This window comes from Pseudophryne corroboree, chromosome 1 (assembly GCF_028390025.1).
Source record: "Pseudophryne corroboree isolate aPseCor3 chromosome 1, aPseCor3.hap2, whole genome shotgun sequence".
Taxonomy (NCBI): domain Eukaryota; kingdom Metazoa; phylum Chordata; class Amphibia; order Anura; family Myobatrachidae; genus Pseudophryne; species Pseudophryne corroboree.
Window position 1 is genome coordinate 701,954,727 of NC_086444.1, and position 21,746 is coordinate 701,976,472.

General features: G+C 45.5%; 1 protein-coding gene across 1 annotated transcript in view; it reads right to left on the reverse strand.

The window, feature by feature from the left end:
* Positions 1-20,877, reverse strand: part of MATK (megakaryocyte-associated tyrosine kinase) — a 156,422-nt gene extending 135,545 nt beyond the window's left edge. Inside the window, exons 1-4 of the mRNA XM_063914846.1 lie at positions 20,770-20,877; positions 20,097-20,212; positions 19,596-19,815; positions 16,042-16,135 (exon numbers count right to left, since the gene is read on the reverse strand). Of these exons, the coding sequence (XP_063770916.1) occupies positions 16,042-16,135; positions 19,596-19,815; positions 20,097-20,212; positions 20,770-20,874 (535 nt within the window). The 5' untranslated portion in view covers positions 20,875-20,877. The remainder of the gene's footprint in view (positions 1-16,041; positions 16,136-19,595; positions 19,816-20,096; positions 20,213-20,769) is intronic.
* Between the last annotated feature and the right edge of the window lie 869 nt (positions 20,878-21,746).

Here is a 21,746-nt window from a genome sequence, read left to right on the forward strand (position 1 = left end):
TGGGGTATATTTATTATACAAATTTTGTGGGAAATCATCCCAAAAATTGGAATAGTCTTAAAATGTAAGCATTCCCCGAAAGTATTACAGTGGTTTTTCGCAGTAGATATCAGAAATATCAGCTGCACTTTCCCTGTTTCCCATTGCAAAAGTGATGGCATTAGCCATTGTAGTCTATGGGCCACATAACATGATTTACCAGGAAAGGGATTTTCTGGATCTCTCCCTGGTAACAGTCACTGGTGCATGCACTGTCTAATGACCATGTATGCGCAATACTATAGGTCTGCAATGTAAAGCGATCACTGATGCAATCACTTTAGTTTACAGTCACATAGCGGGGATGGACTACTATCAGAGCGCCTGTACCTGGATATGAATTTTAATACATAATGGTGGAACTAGCGGCAATAGGAAATAATTTTTTATTGTGACTAAACATCAATAATCAGTAAATGGACCCCTTAATGTTGTATTGTTCTTCTAATACACTATTATTTGCATTCCCCATAGTGTGCTCTATGCTGGGGGTTTTTTTTTTTACATTAATAAATAGCTATCCATCTCTGTCATTAGTTAAGTCCAGCTAAGAGAGACCTCACTTCCACTATTGCTCAACCCTGTCCAGGTGATCTGAACTTTGTTTTCCCCTTTATTTTTCTGTCTTGTAATGTATAGTAACTTGTGTGAACTTTTATTCATTTTTATAATCTTTGTAACCTTTTCTAACCATAAGCTTTGAAGTGATTACTTAAAATTAGAGATGAGCGCCTGAAATTTTTCGGGTTTTGTGTTTTGGTTTTGGGTTCGGTTCCGCGGCCGTGTTTTGGGTTCGACCGCGTTTTGGCAAAACCTCACCGAATTTTTTTTGTCGGATTCGGGTGTGTTTTGGATTCGGGTGTTTTTTTTAAAAAACACTAAAAAACAGCTTAAATCATAGAATTTGGGGGTCATTTTGATCCCATATTATTATTAACCTCAAAAACCATAATTTCCACTCATTTTCAGTCTATTCTGAATACCTCACACCTCACAATATTATTTTTAGTCCTAAAATTTGCACCAAGGTCGCTGGATGACTAAGCTAAGCGACACTAGTGGCCGACACAAACACCTGGCCCATCTAGGAGTGGCACTGCAGTGTCACGCAGGATGTCCCTTCCAAAAAACCCTCCCCAATCAGCACATGACGCAAAGAAAAAAAGAGGCGCAATGAGGTAGCTGACTGTGTGAGTAAGATTAGCGACCCTAGTGGCCGACACAAACACCGGGCCCATTTAGGAGTGGCACTGCAGTGTCACGCAGGATGTCCCTTCCAAAAAACCCTCCCCAATCAGCACATGACGCAAAGAAAAAAAGAGGCGCAATGAGGTAGCTGACTGTGTGAGTAAGATTAGCGACCCTAGTGGCCGACACAAACACCGGGCCCATTTAGGAGTGGCACTGCAGTGTCACGCAGGATGTCCCTTCCAAAAAACCCTCCCCAATCAGCACATGACGCAAAGAAAAAAAGAGGCGCAATGAGGTAGCTGACTGTGTGAGTAAGATTAGCGACCCTAGTGGCCGACACAAACACCGGGCCCATTTAGGAGTGGCACTGCAGTGTCACGCAGGATGTCCCTTCCAAAAAACCCTCCCCAAACAGCACATGACGCAAAGAAAAATAAAAGAAAAAAGAGGTGCAAGATGGAATTGTCCTTGGGCCCTCCCACCCACCCTTATGTTGTATAAACAAAACAGGACATGCACACTTTAACCAACCCATCATTTCAGTGACAGGGTCTGCCACACGACTGTGACTGATATGACGGGTTGGTTTGGACCCCCCCAAAAAAGAAGCAATTAATCTCTCCTTGCACAAACTGGCTCTACAGAGGCAAGATGTCCACCTCATCATCACCCTCCGATATATCACCGTGTACATCCCCCTCCTCACAGATTATCAATTCGTCCCCACTGGAATCCACCATCTCAGCTCCCTGTGTACTTTGTGGAGGCAATTGCTGCTGGTCAATGTCTCCGCGGAGGAATTGATTATAATTCATTTTAATGAACATCATCTTCTCCACATTTTCTGGATGTAACCTCGTACGCCGATTGCTGACAAGGTGAGCGGCGGCACTAAACACTCTTTCGGAGTACACACTTGTGGGAGGGCAACTTAGGTAGAATAAAGCCAGTTTGTGCAATGGCCTCCAAATTGCCTCTTTTTCCTGCCAGTATAAGTATGGACTGTGTGACGTGCCTACTTGGATGCAGTCACTCATATAATCCTCCACCATTCTTTCAATGGTGAGAGAATCATATGCAGTGACAGTAGACGACATGTCCGTAATCGTTGTCAGGTCCTTCAGTCCGGACCAGATGTCAGCATCAGCAGTCGCTCCAGACTGCCCTGCATCACCGCCAGCGGGTGGGCTCGGAATTCTGAGCCTTTTCCTCGCACCCCCAGTTGCGGGAGAATGTGAAGGAGGAGATGTTGACAGGTCGCGTTCCGCTTGACTTGACAATTTTCTCACCAGCAGGTCTTTCAACCCCAGCAGATTTGTGTCTGCCGGAAAGAGAGATCCAAGGTAGGCTTTAAATCTAGGATCGAGCACGGTGGCCAAAATGTAGTGCTCTGATTTCAACAGATTGACCACCCGTGAATCCTTGTTAAGCGAATTAAGGGCTCCATCCACAAGTCCCACATGCCTAGCGGAATCGCTCCGTGTTAGCTCCTCCTTCAATGTCTCCAGCTTCTTCTGCAAAAGCCTGATGAGGGGAATGACCTGACTCAGGCTGGCAGTGTCTGAACTGACTTCACGTGTGGCAAGTTCAAAGGGCATGAGAACCTTGCACAACGTTGAAATCATTCTCCACTGCGCTTGAGACAGGTGCATTCCACCTCCTATATCGTGCTCAATTGTATAGGCTTGAATGGCCTTTTGCTGCTCCTCCAACCTCTGAAGCATATAGAGGGTTGAATTCCACCTCGTTACCACTTCTTGCTTCAGATGATGGCAGGGCAGGTTCAGTAGTTTTTGGTGGTGCTCCAGTCTTCTGTACGTGGTGCCTGTACGCCGAAAGTGTCCCGCAATTTTTCTGGCCACCGACAGCATCTCTTGCACGCCCCTGTCGTTTTTTAAATAATTCTGCACCACCAAATTCAAGGTATGTGCAAAACATGGGACGTGCTGGAATTTGCCCATATTTAATGCACACACAATATTGCTGGCGTTGTCCGATGCCACAAATCCACAGGAGAGTCCAATTGGGGTAAGCCATTCCGCGATGATCTTCCTCAGTTGCCGTAAGAGGTTTTCAGCTGTGTGCGTATTCTGGAAACCGGTGATACAAAGCGTAGCCTGCCTAGGAAAGAGTTGGCGTTTGCGAGATGCTGCTACTGGTGCCGCCGCTGCTGTTCTTGCCGCGGGAGTCCATACATCTACCCAGTGGGCTGTCACAGTCATATAGTCCTGACCCTGCCCTGCTCCACTTGTCCACATGTCCGTGGTTAAGTGGACATTGGGTACAACTGCATTTTTTAGGACACTGGTGAGTCTTTTTCTGACGTCCGTGTACATTCTCGGTATCGCCTGCCTAGAGAAGTGGAACCTAGATGGTATTTGGTAACGGGGGCACACTGCCTCAATAAATTGTCTAGTTCCCTGTGAACTAACGGCGGATACCGGACGCACGTCTAACACCAACATAGTTGTCAAGGCCTCAGTTATCCGCTTTGCAGCAGGATGACTGCTGTGATATTTCATCTTCCTCGCAAAGGACTGTTGAACAGTCAATTGCTTACTGGAAGTAGTACAAGTGGGCTTACGACTTCCCCTCTGGGATGACCATCGACTCCCAGCAGCAACAACAGCAGCGCCAGCAGCAGTAGGCGTTACACGCAAGGATGCATCGGAGGAATCCCAGGCAGGAGAGGACTCGTCAGAATTGCCAGTGACATTGCCTGCAGGACTATTGGCATTCCTGGGGAAGGAGGAAATTGACATTGAGGGAGTTGGTGGGGTGGTTTGCGTGAGCTTGGTTACAAGAGGAAGGGATTTACTGGTCAGTGGACTGCTTCCGCTGTCACCCAAAGTTTTTGAACTTGTCACTGACTTATTATGAATGCGCTGCAGGTGACGTATAAGGGAGGATGTTCCGAGGTGGTTAACGTCCTTACCCCTACTTATTACAGCTTGACAAAGGGAACACACGGCTTGACACCTGTTGTCCGCATTTCTGTTGAAATAGTTCCACACCGAAGAGCTGATTTTTTTGGTATTTTCACCAGGCATGTCAACGGCCATATTCCTCCCACGGACAACAGGTGTCTCCCCGGGTGCCTGACTTAAACAAACCACCTCACCATCAGAATTCTCCTGGTCAATTTCCTCCCCAGCGCCAGCAACACCCATATCCTCCTCATCCTGGTGTACTTCAACACTGACATCTTCAATCTGACTATCAGGAACTGGACTGCGGGTGCTCCTTCCAGCACTTGCAGGGGGCGTGCAAATGGTGGAAGGCGCATGCTCTTCACGTCCAGTGTTGGGAAGGTCAGGCATCGCAACCGACACAATTGGACTCTCCTTGTGGATTTGGGATTTCGAAGAACGCACAGTTCTTTGCGGTGCTACTGCTTTTGCCAGCTTGAGTCTTTTCATTTTTCTAGCGAGAGGCTGAGTGCCTCCATCCTCATGTGAAGCTGAACCACTAGCCATGAACATAGGCCAGGGCCTCAGCCGTTCCTTGCCACTCCGTGTGGTAAATGGCATATTGGCAAGTTTACGCTTCTCCTCCGACAATTTTATTTTAGGTTTTGGAGTCCTTTTTTTACTGATATTTGGTGTTTTGGATTTGACATGCTCTGTACTATGACATTGGGCATCGGCCTTGGCAGACGACGTTGCTGGCATTTCATCGTCTCGGCCATGACTAGTGGCAGCAGCTTCAGCACGAGGTGGAAGTGGATCTTGATCTTTCCCTAATTTTGGAACCTCAACATTTTTGTTCTCCATATTTTAATAGGCACAACTAAAAGGCACCTCAGGTAAACAATGGAGATGGATGGATACTAGTATACAATTATGGACGGACTGCCGAGTGCCGACACAGAGGTAGCTACAGCCGTGAACTACCGTACTGTGTCTGCTGCTAATATAGACTGGTTGATAAAGAGATGTCGTAGTATGTATGTATGAAGAAGAAAGAAAAAAAAACCACGGTTAGGTGGTATACAATTATGGACGGACTGCCGAGTGCCGACACAGAGGTAGCCACAGCCGTGAACTACCGTACTGTACTGTGTCTGCTGCTAATATAGACTGGTTGATAAAGAGATGTCGTAGTATGTATGTATGAAGAAGAAAGAAAAAAAAACCACGGGTAGGTGGTATACAATTATGGATGGACTGCCGAGTGCCGACACAGAGGTAGCCACAGCCGTGAACTACCGTACTGTACTGTGTCTGCTGCTAATATAGACTGGTTGATAAAGAGATGTAGTAGTATGTATGTATAAAGAAGAAAGAAAAAAAAACCACGGGTAGGTGGTATACAATTATGGACGGACTGCCGAGTGCCGACACAGAGGTAGCCACAGCCGTGAACTACCGTACTGTACTGTGTCTGCTGCTAATATAGACTGGTTGATAAAGAGATGTCGTAGTATGTATGTATGAAGAAGAAAGAAAAAAAAACCACGGTTAGGTGGTATACAATTATGGACGGACTGCCGAGTGCCGACACAGAGGTAGCCACAGCCGTGAACTACCGTACTGTACTGTGTCTGCTGCTAATATAGACTGGTTGATAAAGAGATGTCGTAGTATGTATGTATAAAGAAGAAAGAAAAAAAAACCACGGTTAGGTGGTATACAATTATGGACGGACTGCCGAGTGCCGACACAGAGGTAGCCACAGCCGTGAACTACCGTACTGTACTGTGTCTGCTGCTAATATAGACTGGTTGATAAAGAGATGTCGTAGTATGTATGTATGAAGAAGAAAGAAAAAAAAACCACGGTTAGGTGGTATACAATTATGGACGGACTGCCGAGTGCCGACACAGAGGTAGCCACAGCCGTGAACTACCGTACTGTACTGTGTCTGCTGCTAATATAGACTGGTTGATAAAGAGATGTCGTAGTATGTATGTATAAAGAAGAAAGAAAAAAAAACCACGGGTAGGTGGTATACAATTATGGATGGACTGCCGAGTGCCGACACAGAGGTAGCTACAGCCGTGAACTACCGTACTGTGTCTGCTGCGACTGGATGATAAATAATGATATAAAAAATATATATATATCACTACTGCAGCCGGACAGGTATATATATTATATAATGACGGACCTGCTGGACACTGTCTGTCAGCAGAATGAGTTTTTTATAGAATAAAAAAAAAAACACCACACAAGTGAAGTCACACGACGAGTGTTTAACTTTTTCAGGCAATCACAATATAGTATACTAATATACTGGTGGTCAGTGTGGTCAGGTCACTGGTCAGTCACACTGGCAGTGGCACTCCTGCAGCAAAAGTGTGCACTGTTTAATTTTAATATAATATGTACTCCTGGCTCCTGCTATAACCTATAACTGGCACTGCAGTGCTCCCCAGTCTCCCCCACAATTATAAGCTGTGTGAGCTGAGCACAGTCAGATATATAATATATACATAGATGATGCAGCACACTGGGCTGAGCAGTGCACACAGATATGGTATGTGACTGTCTTGTACTCCTGGCTCCTGCTATAACCTATAACTGGCACTGCAGTGCTCCCCAGTCTCCCCCACAATTATAAGCTGTGTGAGCTGAGCACAGTCAGATATATAATATATACATAGATGATGCAGGCATGCAGCACACTGGGCTGAGCAGTGCACACAGATATGGTATGTGACTGAGTCACTGTGTGTACCGTTTTTTTCAGGCAGAGAACGGATATATTAAATAAAACAACTGCACTGCTGGTGGTCACTGTGGTCAGTCACTAAACTCTGCACTCTCTTCTACAGTATCAGCCTCAGGTCAATCTCTCTCTCTCTCTCCTAATCTAAATGGAGAGGACGCCAGCCACGTCCTCTCCCTATCAATCTCAATGCACGTGTGAAAATGGCGGCGACGCGCGGCTCCTTATATAGAATCCGAGTCTCGCGAGAATCCGACAGCGTCATGATGACGTTCGGGCGCGCTCGGGTTAACCGAGCAAGGCGGGAAGATCCGAGTCGCTCGGACCCGTGAAAAAAAACATGAAGTTCGTGCGGGTTCGGATTCAGAGAAACCGAACCCGCTCATCTCTACTTAAAATAAAAATGTAATTTTTAGTTCTGATACTCTGTGGATCTAACTCAGACTGGATTGCTGCAGCGGCAGCGTTCGCAGTCTAAAGCCCATTGTGGAGTGCGCTCGTGCAGCTGGAGTACTGCGTGTGTGCACCCCGGGAGCCAAGTGAGATGCTAACAGCATCTCAGGGCTGTGAACATCTCTGCCTGATTAACAGGCAGAGGCAGTCGCGGGGCGGCAGGGGGCGTTCCAACGCCATTAGGACGCCGTTGGCGGGGCGCAGTCTGGACAACGCAGGCGCATCTGGATTGTTGCGGGGGCAGGCCACGGCAGCTGCATGACATCACACTCAGCCGCTGCCACCCGGGATTCTTAAACTCACGACCTCCTTGAAACTGAGTCAAAACGTCATCATCCAGTGTCGGATTCTTGCAGTTTTGTATATTATATTTTAGTTCATTCTGCAGTGATTCGGGCACCATTTCATACTCTCCAGTCCACGCTTCTGTGCTGTGCTGTGTCCAGTGGCTGCTGTGCTGTGTCCATCCACTCAAGTGGCTGTGCTGTGTCTAGTAGCTGCTGTGCCGTGTCCATCCACTCCAGTGGCTGCGGCTGTGCTGTGTCCAGCCACCCCCAGTGTCCATCCACTCAAGTGGCTGTGCTGTGTCAGTGGCTGTTGTGCTTTGTCAATCCATTCAAGTGGCTGCTGTGTCCATTCTCTCCAGTCGCTGCTGCTCTGCTATATCCATCCAGTCCAATGGCTGAGCTGATCTGACCTATCTGTCAACTCCAGTTCCCTAAGTGCTAATATTGGCCAAGCTAGATTTACAGTACAGGCAGAGAGCAATTCATTGTTTATTGGGGGTCATTCCGAGTTGTTCGCTCGCAAGCGGATTTTAGCAGATTTGCTCATGCTAAGCCGCCGCCTACTGGGAGTGAATCTTAGCATCTTAAAATTGCGAACGATGTATTCGCAATATTGCGATTACACACCTCGTAGCAGTTTCTGAGTAGCTCCAGACTTACTCGGCATATGCGATCAGTTCAGTGCTTGTCGTTCCTGGTTTGACGTCACAAACACACCCAGCGTTCGCCCAGACACTCCTCCGTTTCTCCGGCCACTCCTGCGTTTTTTCCGGAAACGGTAGCGTTTTTTTCCCACACGCCCATAAAACGGCCTGTTTCCGCCCAGTAACACCCATTTCCTGTCAATCACATTACGATCGCCAGAACGATGAAAAAGCCGTGAGTAAAATTCCTAACTTCATAGCAAATTTACTTGACGCAGTCGCAGTGCGAACATTGCGCATGCGCACTAAGCGGAAAATCGCTGCGATGCTGAGAAATTTACCGAGCGAACAACTCGGAATGACCCCCATTATTTTTTACAGTGCAGGAATTATTACTAGTCTAATTAGTCTGTCAGTGCTGCACTGTGACTCCCCACTGCATTCACATAAATATAAGCAGTGTGATGCCGCACTGTCATTTGCTAAAAAAGTTTTTAAAAAGTGTTCTTTTTTGTTTGTACAATCTCCCCCAGTATGTTCACATTGTCAGTGTTAGTTGTCATTTGCTGCAAAAAAAAAGTGAAAAGGTTTTTTTTAAATAAATTGCTGTTTCCTGTACCCAAGTGCATTCGTTCACATACATATAAAAGCGCAGTGACTCCATGCAGAGTGAACTGAGCTGTGAATTTAGAAAAGTAGAGAAAAATATATTGTTATATTATCTGTGCTACGTCTGTGTGCTGTATCCCAGTTCGTTTGATCACATACATATAAAAGTGCTGTGACTGCACGCAGTGTGAGCTGAGCTGTGTATTAAAAAAGGAGAAAAAATATATTGTTTGTACTACATCTGTGTGCAGGATTTACAGGTGGGGGTTTCCAGAGAGGGTGGAGCCAAGCATGGGGATGAAGACTGAGGTGACCCAGTATATGCCGAGTCCGTTAAACAGAGCCGTAACTACGTGTGTTCCAGGTGTGCCTAGCACACAGCGCAGTCTCCCTGAGGGCGCAACTACAGACTGACTCACTACAAGCCGCCCGTGATGTGTGCTGTGGCTGCTGCCGCCGGAGTGAGGGGATTAGGAGGGGGAAGTGAACTCTGGAGCCCCAGCAGCGTCCCTCACAGTTGCCTGTTGCTGAAGTCCCCGAGACAGCAAGGCGGAGACTCCGCCCAGCAACACCTGTTGCTTGAGAGGAGCACCTGATCTAAACTTATGTGCTGCAGTGCTGGGCATTGCAGGTGCTTGCCTGCGTAACCGGATCTCCTCTCCCAGCCAGGTCAGCTGGAGGTGCCTGCTCTATGGGTCGGAAATGGTTTCAAAAAGGGGGCGTGGTCATGGAGATCCACGATTAGGCCATGCCCCCGACTTTGCCTGGGGCCTGGGCAGATTGTGTGCAGCCCTACCTGCTTGGTGTGCTCTCACCTTTTGACAATTCCTGCTGCCATTCACCCTGGAGGTAAAGTGTGTGGTGACTGGAGGGGACAGACAGTATGTGTGTATATAGGGACTGTGGGGGGTGGGGGTGATGTGACAGGCTGTGTGTGTGTATATATAGGGGCTAGTGGGGGCAAGCTGTGTGTGTATAAGGACTGGAGGGGGAACGGTGTGTGTGTGTGTGGGGGAGGGGGGGTTGACAGGCTGTGTGTGTAAAAAGGGGGACGCTGTCTGCCGTGATGTGTAAAAAGGGGGACTGGCTGCCGTAATGTGTAAAAAGAGGGACGCTGTCTGCTGTAATGTGTAAAAAGGGGACGCTGTCTGCTGTCATGTGTAAATAGGGGGACGCTGTCTGCCGTAATATGTAAAAAGGGGGACGCTGTCTGCCGTAATGTGTAAAAAGGGGGACGCTGTCTGCTGTAATGTGTAAAAAGGGGACTCTGGCTGCCGTAATGTGTAAAAAGGGGGACGCTGTCTGCCGTAATGTGTAAAAAGGGGACGCTTTCTGCCTTAATGTGTAAAAAGGGGGACTGGCTGCCGTAATGTGTAAAAAGAGGGATGCTGTCTGCCGTAATGTGTAAAAAGTGGGACGCTGTTTGCAGTCATGTGTAAAAAGGGGATGCTGTATGCCGTAATGTGTAAAAAGAGGGACGCTGTCTGCCGTAATGTGTAAAAAGGGGGGACGCTGTCTGCCGTAATGTGTAAAAAGGGGACGCTGTCTGCCGTAATGTGTAAAAAGGGGGACGCTGTCTGCCGTAATGTGTAAAAAGTGGGACACTGTCTGCCGTAATGTGTAAAAGGGGAACGTTGTCTGCCATCATGTGTAAATAGGGGGACGCTGTCTGCCGTAATGTGTAAAAAGGGGACGCTGTCTGCCGTAATGTGTAAAAAGGGGACGCTGTCTGCCGTAATGTATTATGCTGTAATGTATAATGTATTATGTATTGGTATCATTTTGTGGTCACGCCCCTTCCCTATGAAGCCACGCCTCTATATATTTTTTGCGCACCTACGCCGCGCATCTGCCCTTATCTTGCATGGGGGGCGCCAATGCCGTTTCTTGCACACAGCGCTAAAATGCCTAGTTACGGCACTGCCGTTAAACTAGTGTAGATAGATAGATCTACATGATAATATAGATAGAATGTATTTTATAATAGTCATAGAGCAATTTCCATTCAAAAAATGGGATGTAGTTGGCATGCTGGTGGACGGAACACTGGCGCTGGAATACCGACACCTGTCAGGTAAGTAATAGCGGAATCCCGAAAGCTGACATCCCTAATATATGTATCAGGGGTAGCTTATGGTTAGGCTTCGGGGGGGAAGGGTTAGGCTGCGGGGAAGGAGGGTTAGGGGAGGGAGGGGACAAGGTTAGTATACTTCCTTACAACTGTCGGGATTGTGGCTGTCGGGATGCCAGTGTCGGTCTTCTGACTGCCGGCATTCTCAGCGCCGGAATCCCATACCCAAACCCTAAAAATGTATTAGAGAATCACCACCTACCAGAAGCCAGACTAAGGAGAACAATATCCATAATATATATATATATATATATATATATATATATACTGTATAGATAGATAGATAGATAGATAGATAGATAGATAGATAGATAGATAGATAGATAGATAGATAGATTTGAAATTATACTACAGGAGGAACTAGATACATATGTATTTTTGGAATAATCTAAACTTGAAATACCTGGCTTCATTAAGCACTTGCAAGTGCCTCCAGGCATAGGATCGGGCAGTGGGCTGAGATAGAAAGCAGCAGCGAGTGGAGGGACTGAGTCAGAGGTTACAGCAGCTACCAAGACACAGGCAGTGACTGATGAAAAGTGCACATTCCACAATGTGTGGGTCTTCAAAAGGGGCAGAGCCAAATGCTGGAGGGGATTGGTCTGTCGGGGGGTTTCTGGGTACTTAGAACCCCCCCCCATGCATGCACTAGTGGTGTGCTGTACTCCAGTGTGTTTGTTCATGTACATCTAAAAGTGCTGTGACTTCACATAATGTCAGCTGTACTGTGAATTAATAAAAAGTAGAAAAAATATATTGTTCTACTGTTTGTACTACTTCTGTGTGTTTGACAATATATATAATGATCAGTTGAGAGAAGAGCAGGATCAGTAACCAAATACTAGCACTGCAGCTGCCACCAGTCATGATGATATTAGTTCTTCAACATCATCTACTAAAGCTGATGCCCAAAAGAATAGACGGTTTATGTCAAGGCATCTGATATCAAATATCCAATATTTATTTTTTTTAAACACCTCTTATAAGGGAAAGTTTAGTACAGAATAATATAAAATTGGCAACATGCCATTCACTACATACAGTGGCATGGAAAGGCTCAGGCCCTCACCTATATCTATGAGTAGTGAATGTGATTCTGCAACTGTCAGTGAGGTATCTTTGCATGACTATGTAAGCCCTTCTGACCCAGAATGCAGAAGAGGTGTATTTGTGTAGCTGACACCAGTGTTAATGAGTTTGTTGATGATGAGGCTGAGGATGTTGCTTGTGTAAGTCAGGCACCAGTGGAAGCAGTTCTTGCCCATGATAAGAAGAAGGCCATTGTTATGATTGGGCATTAGACCAAAAAATCGACCTCTTATGTGTGTAATTATTATTAGTAATGACAACACTTTTTTAGCCATCTGTTGCATTTGGAAAGCCACAGAAAGTAGAGGTAGGAACCTTAACCATCTAGGAACCTCCTCCCTGATACATTCGTTGCAGCGAATTCATGGAAAGTTTTTAGTAAAATCAGAAAATTATGTAAAAAAACCATCAACAAGCAGTTCAGCATCAGCTACCTCCCTTCTGTCAGCTAGATACCAACACATGCAATCTCCACCACCAACACCTTCATCATCAATATCCTCAGTAATGGTTGGAGGTAGCCCTGCATCCAGGATAAGGCTAGGTGACTCCTCCCCTATCCAGGATCCCTCAGAAGAATCCATGAGTGGAGGTGGATCTTCAACCCAGAAGGGGACCAAGAAGACTACTAGTAATTTGAAACAACTGACTGTTAAACAATCTTTTTCAAGAGGCAGCAAGTATGACAGCTGTCATTGAGTTACACAGCAGATCACTAATGCTATGATGGCTATGCTAGTATTAGATCTGTATCCAATATATGCAGCAGGTTTTAGATAATTAATTGAGGTCCTGTGTCCCTGCTACCAAATTCCATTCCATGTTACTAGACAAGCAATTCCTCGGCTGTACCAGGACATTAAAAATTTAAAATCTGTTAGAAAAACTAAAGGAGGTCATAGCAAAATGGCTTACCCCGCTTGGACTCTCCTGAGGATTTGTGATTTCTGATTACACCACAAATATTGTGAAAGCATTACAGCTGGGTGAATTCCAACACATCCCATGTTTTGCTCACACAATCAGTGTCTGAACTCACTTCACAGGTGAATATTTTAAATGGTTTCAGCACCTTGCACAACAAGGTTAGTATTCTCCACTGTGTTGGAGTAAGCAGAGCCGGCCTTAGGCATAGGCAAACTAGGCAAATGCCTAGGGCATTTGGTATGCTTAGGGGCACCAGCAGCTTCTGCTGATTAAAATGATATGTGGCATGCCTATATTCTGTGTATGACTGTGGCTGTATCTGCATACGAAATGCTATGTTGCGTGTATTCCTGGAAATCACTGTAATGTAGCATTTCGTATGCAGATACAGCCGCAGTCGCACACAGAATATAGGCATGCTGCATATCATTTTAATCAGCAGAATCTGCTTGTGCATCTTAGCTACATAGTGAAGGCACCCAACGTTATCAGAGCTGCCGGTTGACTCATGCCAGGCATCTCCTGCAGAACTAGCGGCGGTGCTAGGGGGCACCAGCAAAAATCTTGCCTAGGGCATCATATTGGTTAGGGCCGGCTCTGGGAGTAAGGTATATCCAGCCTCCTCTCCCAATGTCACCACCTTGATACTACATCTTGCTTCATTTGGTAGCTGGGTAAATTGAACTGTTCTGCTATTCGCTGTCTCTCTGAACAGTAACATGGACACAGACCTCCCTAATAGTCCCATCATTTACTTAAAGCTGCAATTTAAAAATAAACAATCAATGTTAGTTATTGAAATGTGTAAATAACATTTGTCCACAGAGCCACTTTGAAGCTGGGTTTATGCTGGGAACACACCTGAATGACATAACATTCATTTAAGCAGCAAACAATGGGGGTAATTCCAAGTTGATCGCAGCAGGAAATTTTTTAGCAGTTGGGCAAAACCATGTGCACTGCAGGGGGGGGGGGGGTAGATATAACATTTGCAGAGAGAGTTAGATTTGGGTGGGTTATTTTGTTTCTGTGCAGGGTAAATACTGGCTGCTTTAATTTTACACTGCAATTTAGATTGCAGATTGAACTCACCACACCCAAATCTATCTCTCTCTGCACATGTTATATCTGCCTCCCCTGCAGTGCACATGGTTTTGCCCAACTGCTAACAAAGTTCCTGCTGCGATCAACTCAGAATTACCCCCAATATACAGTATCGTTAGTTTTTCAGCAGGTGTGTACACCTGATATGCTTATGAACAATATCACTCACAGACATTTCAGGTTAGGCCTGCAGCACAGACAGTACTGATACATCTTGAAGACATATCTGCATGTTTGGCTGCATGCAGACCCGGCGCATACCGCTCAGCAAAGGGATGCAGTGCAGGTAGGCGCCAGGGGTTAGATGCGCTCTACCCGCTCTGCATCCCTTTGCTAAATTCCCCTGCCCTGCTGATGCCGGCTGCTGCACCTGTCAAACTCTATGAAGCCTCCTCTCCTCCCCTCCTCCCCTGTCACAGACTCACAGTGTGCTGGGCGGATCTAAAAGGGGGTGGAGCTTCATGGGAATAAGGGGCGGAGCTACACGGGACCAGGCGGCAGCCTGCATTACAGGAGGACGAGTTTCCAGACTTTTTTGTATGCAAGTGGCTGGAAAGAGAGTGTGTGTGTGTGTGTGTGTGTGTGTGTATATGTGTGTGTGTGTGTGTGTGTGTGTGTACAGTGGGGGTCATTCCGACCCGATCGCACGCTGCACTTCTTCGCAGCCGCGCGATCGGGTCGGAACTGCGTGTGAGCAGTGGCTGCATTGCGCAGGCGCGTCGTTGCCGGCGACAGCCGTCACCGGGCAGCGATGCCACAAATGAAGAAAGCGGTCGCAGGGGCGACCGCAAGAAGATTGACACAGGAGGAGGGCGTTCCAGGGCGTCAACTGACCATTTTCTGGGAGTGGTTCGGCGAACATAGGCGTGTCCAGGCGTTTGGAGGGTGGATGTCTGATGTCAATTTTGGGACCTGCATCGCTGGATCGATTGCACAGGGTAAGTAACTATTACCCTGGTCTAGTTCTACACAAAACTTTTTTTTACATAGCAGGGCTGCACAAGCGTTCGCAGCCTTGCTATGCAAAAAAGCCCTCCCCCATAGGCGTCATCGAGTTGATCGCACGGGCAGCAAAAACTTGCTACGTGCGATCAACTCGGAATGACCCCCAGTATGTACATGTGTGTGTATGTATATGTGTATGGGGTGTATGTGTGACTGTGCAGCATAATGTGTGTAAGCATTACTGCTTCAGGGGGTGTTGCATCTTGCATAAGCGTCACTGGTACAGGGGGAGTTACGTGTGCAAGCATCACTGGTACAGGGCGTGTTACGTGTGTAAGCGTCAATGCTACAGGGTGCGTTAAGTGTGTAAGCATCACTGCTGCAGGGGGCGTTACGCGTGTAAGCGCCACTGCGTCTTGTATAAGCATCACTGGTACAGGGGTCGTTACGTGTGTAAGCGTCAATGCTACAGGGTGCTTTACGTGTGTAAGCGTCACTGCTTGCAGGGGGCATAACGTGTGTAAGCGTCACTGCTTCAGGGGGCATTACGTGTGTAAGCGTCACTGCATCTTGTATAAGCGTCACTGGTACAGGGGGCGTTACGTCTGTAAACATCACTACTGAAGGGAGCGTTATGTGTGTAAGTCCCACTACTACAGGGAGCATTATGTGTATAAGCATTATGTACGCTGTTCCTTTGTAAAGTACGGGAGGGCGCAAATTTATAGTTTGCAGGGGGGCGCCAAACACCTTAGCACCGGCCCTGGCTACATGTATGGCCGATCCGTCAGATGTCCCATATGCTGGCCACAGCAACGGCCGACACTGATGTCACAGATGGATGTGCACCCAGCTGTGTCAGCAAATCAGCCACTCTGTGCAGATGCGTCAGTTGGTGGATCACTTGGCATAGTGTGTACCGATCCTTAACATTCTGTTTGAGAATACACACCTTTTTCAAGTTCCTCCTCTGCTGATTTTGTCCCATGTTTGGGTTTGGGCTTTTTTAGCTTTGTACAAAGAACTCCCTGGTGAAGTGTGTAGTACTGCAAATAAAACAAAGCAAGTGAAAATAGCCACAATTAGGAAGACAAAAAAGTTTACTTATTGGTGTCATTGACGTTTCAAGATTTACCTACTGTATTGTGAAATGTTATTGTAAGTCTATTTGTCAGGTTGACAGACAACTTACAGAAACACATTTCTCCTTTGTGATCTTTATCTCTAATCTAAGAGATCACCTCTCTATTAACTCAGCAAGCCTGTCCAGCATCAATCTTCCCCAGGGCCTGGCAGGCAACTTCCAGATGCCACCCCGGCCCCAGCCCACCTCTGATCTCTCCTGTCACAGGAAAACAGAACCTTTATAAACCTTAAGCTCTACCACAGCTCCATCCTAATTGGTTGGTATTAGACCCATGCTCCCTTTTCCCCTTTATAAAGCACACTAGTCCATGTGCACTGTTTGTCAGCAGCAGCGAAAGCAGTAACACCTCTAATCACATGTGGTCACTTACTTTGCCATACTATATATCACCACTGTATATATATATATATATATATATATATATATATATATAAACAACGCAAATGGTGCGGCACTCCAATGATTAAGAAATCAGATGAGACGTAGATTCAACGTTTCAATGCCCTATTTTAATGTGGCATTTTCGTCAGGATATAAGCATAAATACAAAACATACCTTATATAGGAAACAACCCCATGTGCAAACGCCGGACGCCGTGGCGGGACCACTCACCCGTCAGACGCACAGCGGAAATGACGTCATGACGCGCTAGAAGGAAGCGTCAGACTGTGAGAGATTTAGTAATTAGAAGCCAAAGTCGCAATACCGGACTGTTCGTTGAGGCCCCTTGGTACTAGGGTACTGAGGCGAAATGTCTCACCTATATAGGCAAAACCGAACGTCCGTTTAAGGAACGGATGGCTGCACATCGGTCAGCCATTAAGGCTGCTCTAATCTCTGGCAATAGTGATCAGCCTGTGGCGAGACATTTCGCCTCAGCATCCCATAGTTTGACCTCCCTTAAATATAGGATGATTGACCATGTGCCACAGTCTCTACGGGGTGGTAACCGTGGTCTTAAACTACTTCAATGTGAGGCACGCTGGATTTTCCGTTTGGGCACCCTAGTACCAAGGGGCCTCAACGAACAGTCCGGTATTGCGACTTTGGCTTCTAATTACTAAATCTTTGTTGCAGGTTATAACATTAACATTAGCTTCTCTTTGCCATGTTTCTTTTTGTGTCTAATTGATATTTTATGCTTTTATCTACCTGTAAAGCATTTATTACTTTATTGATTATGCATTCCGATTACGCATGTGATATGCTCTGTGTCTATTTATGTATTGTTTATTGCTGTTGCTATGGTGACGGGCTTGTCATTACTCACAGTCTGACGCTTCCTTCTAGCGCGTCATGACGTCATTTCCGCTGTGCGTCTGACGGGTGAGTGGTCCCGCCACGGCGTCCGGCGTTTGCACATGGGGTTGTTTCCTATATAAGGTATGTTTTGTATTTATGCTTATATCCTGACGAAAATGCCACATTAAAATAGGGCATTGAAACGTTGAATCTACGTCTCATCTGATTTCTTAATCATTGGAGTGCCGCACCATTTGCGTTGTTTGTACTTTTCTCTGTGAGGGCACCCAGTGTACTATTATTATTAAGTGGCTGTGCCGGACCCCTGCCTTTTTCTATATATATATATATATATATATATATATATATATATATATATACATATATATATATATATATATATATACTATTCATCTAAGGGAAAATAAACCCTGTGTCTATATTAGTTTGTATTTATCTTTCAGTTCTACCTTCCTTATTTTAATTCTCATGATAGGAGCTCATACCTCCCAACTGTCCCGATTTGTTTGGACAGTCCCGTTTTTGGGGCACTGTCCTGCTTTCCCACCCGTGGGCCACAGTGTCCCACATGAGGGGAGGAAAGTTGGGTGGCTCCCTGTCACTCAAGCAGAGTGGCAGTGAACAGATGCTGTGTGCATGCGCACAGCGTCTATTCATGGGAGACAGAGAGACTGGGGCATGCCAGCAGCTCATAGAGTGCCGGGCATGCCCCCACAGTGATGAAAACGGAGGCATGGCTTGAGATTGCGGCATTCCCACAAGGTCAGGCCCCCTTTTCGGAGTGCCGTGTCTGTGATTGTGGATGTGGGAAAGTATGTGAGCTACATATGTTAAAAATGACATTACAACAGAATCTATATTATATAATATTTGGAAGAAAGGAAAATGTATATTGTTAAACATGCAGTTTCTTGTAAACAGAACATAAGTATGCCATTTAATAATAAAATGATATCTGTTTTGTATCAATGATTATTTTCTGAAGAAATGGGTATTAACTTAACAGATGTCCAGGTTGATTGCAACTGACTTTAGATTAACAATTTAGGAGTATATTACTAAACCTAAAGGAGGGTACACATGGAGAGATCCGTGTTTAAAATCTAAGCAATCTGACTGGATTGCTTAGATTTTAAGCACGGATCTGCCGTGTGTATGCCCCCCAACGATAGCGTTGCGTGGCCCCGCGCATCGCTATCGCTGGTGCTAGATTGAGCCTGCATGCAGGCTAAATCTAGCGGGTTGCTCACTTCACCGCTGTGTGAAGTGAGCGCCCCCCCCGTCCATCCCCTCCCTTGCTCAGCACATCGCGCTGTGCAAAGCGGGGGGAGAGATGTGTGCTGAGCAGTCTGTGTTAAGATCGCTCAGCACACATCTCTCCCGTCAGTACCCCCCTTTAGATGGAGATAAAGTGGACGGAGATAAAATACCAGCCAATCAACTCCTAACTGCCATGTTACAGGGTGTGTTTGAAAAATGACAGTTAGGAGCTGGTTGTTTGGTACTTAGGGGGATATGTACTAAGCAGAGATGAAAGTGGAGAAGTGAGCCAGTGGAGAAGTTGCCCATGAAAACCAATCAGCTGCTCTGTATACTTTTCTAGTATGCAAATTATAAATGTTACGTCAATGCTGATTGGTTGTCATGGGCATCTTCTCCACTGGCTCATTTCTCAACTTTTATCACTGCTTAGTACATGTCCCCCTTAGTGTCTGTTTACTAAGCCGAGGACGGAGATAAAGTACCAGCCAATCAGCATCTAACCACCATCTCACAAGTTGTGTTTGAAAAATGACAGTTAGGAGCTGATTGTAAGGTGCTTTCAGGTCTATTCATAAAGCAGTGAAAAGTGTGGAGAAATGAGGCACTGGAGAAGTTGGCCATGGCAACTAATCAGTATTGAAGTAACATTTATCATTTGCATACTATACAATTGTACGGAGCAGCTGATTGGTTGCCATGGGCAACTTCTCAACAGGCTCACTTCTCCACTGTTATCACTACTTCATGAATAGACCCATACATCTCTGTCCACTCCCACCAAGGCTTATTAAATAGACCCCTTATTTAATCTTTTCCATAAAATAATTATCACCTCAATCATGTCCATGAGGTTGCTGAATTTCTGTATGAGATCAATGCTTAGTTTGCCATCCTGGTAACAGATACGGTACTGTGTGTCTTCACCTTGATGAGACACACATAGTACATAGTCTCCAGGGTAGCGGGATGACTCTCGCACCAAGAATAATCCTTCTTCTTTTGTCTGAAGCTGTTGGATAGCCTGCTGCCCAGAAATAGGTCCATGGAACCAACTATGATTTAAACAAGAGAGATTAATTAAGGACTATTAAAAAACAGTGAACATAAACTAACCACAGGAAAAAAGATAAGGTACTAGAGAAAAGAATAATGATGAATCCCAGGTAAGAAAGACAAGCAAGAAAGTAAGAAGGTTTGTGAAACAGAAATGGGTCCTGATAGTGATAATATGTATGTGAACCAGGTATATATACAGTAGAAGGTGGTATTTGTGAAGGAGTAGTATATAATTTCAAGAGAAAAGAGTATATGAAGTTACAAGAAATAAACTCACGGCATTAAGCTAAGCCGTGGATCAATTTTGATGGGCGGGCGCTCACGTAAAGCACTGGCACACACCAGACCCTCCAAGCCACTGGAATGGTGATGGGCACGGTACCAAGCTCTATCCTATACATTTAGGATAATATAATAGTTTTGTAATATACATTACATTTTCATAAATAATATATAGACAAAGCATTGTCCCATACTACACAGTTAATTATGCATGAGGAATGAGTTACATATGTTATAGATGCAAACCATGTACATATCAGTCATTTAAAGCAGTAAATTTGCTGCAATGGTCTCTCACAGACTATGGTCATGAATCATTTGGTGGCGGGTACATTACAGTACAAGCAAATGTTTTGTTCTGTGGAACAGCACATGACTTTACAAGTGTATGTTAGTAGGGCATTGTCATTTACATATAGAGGAAAATAGACATATGTTTTAACAACTAAGTGCCCCCTCTTTCTACATTCAATCATAAGGCAAGGATACATATTAGTCTTAACAGATAATCAGTTGTTGAACTAGATTCATTTATCTACCGCTTTTATTGCTATATCATTTATTATATATAATATGTGATGCTGGGTATGACTATGTCTATTTAAAAATCCTAAAGAAGATACATTTTGAAAGATAACAATGGTAAAATACAACCATTCAGAGCTCACCTGGCATGTCCTTATTATAGTAACTAGGTCACCTTTCCGATATGCAAGCTCTTGTAGTTTAGGCTTTGTATTGTTATTCCTTGTGATGCACTGCATTCCAGGCATCAGGTTTCTCTGGAAGTGAAAAAATTAAAATTGGGTGCCATTATAGAAATCATGGTAGCCACTTCAGCTCAGCTGCATGTAAAAATAAATATAAAACTTGGGAAAATCACAATTAATGTATATTAATAAACCATGTAAAGTGACTCTACCATGACATGTGGTATATCAGGTTGGTTTTAGAACTAAAAGAACAGTCTTTCATAAAAATTTGTATAATCTGAACTGGCATTCCACACCTCATGTGGTAAGGAGAACAGAAGCTTGACCACCATTTGTCACGATCCAGGTAATTCCTTATCAGTATTTACCTTCCAAGTCCCTCCTGAGACTGTCCCAGTGTTCCAATCCTGGATTCCATCTGCACTGTCTGTGTGCAGCACGCTGCATCTCATTGTCTCTAATCTCTTTACTGTGATTCTGGCAGCATCAGGGTTAAGTTTCACATGCAAGTTACAAACAATCTTTCCCTCCAAAAGCTAACATGGGCGCAGCCATGTTTTCCTAATCACATGTTACCTTTCAGCCTATCAGCTGCACTCTGCTCTCAGCCTGATTACCCAGCAGCTGCACTCTGGTCTCTGGTTAATCAGCCAGCCAATCCCTGTTTCCCAGCTGGTATAAATATCTTGTTCCTGGGGTGGAAAGATGTCAGTGCTTCAATTGTCTTCAGTGATCCCAGTGTGCAGTCCTCCCATGGACTTTCTCTGCAGTACAGCCTGACTCTGCAGTGTCTCATCATTGCATCCTGTGACTGGCAGTTACTGACACCAGCTTCCAGCAGTGCTCTGCCCTGCCAGTAATCATCGGTGTTCCACCATCGATCTCCAGTGACCATCGGTGTTCCGCCATCGATCCCAAGTCACCATCGGGGT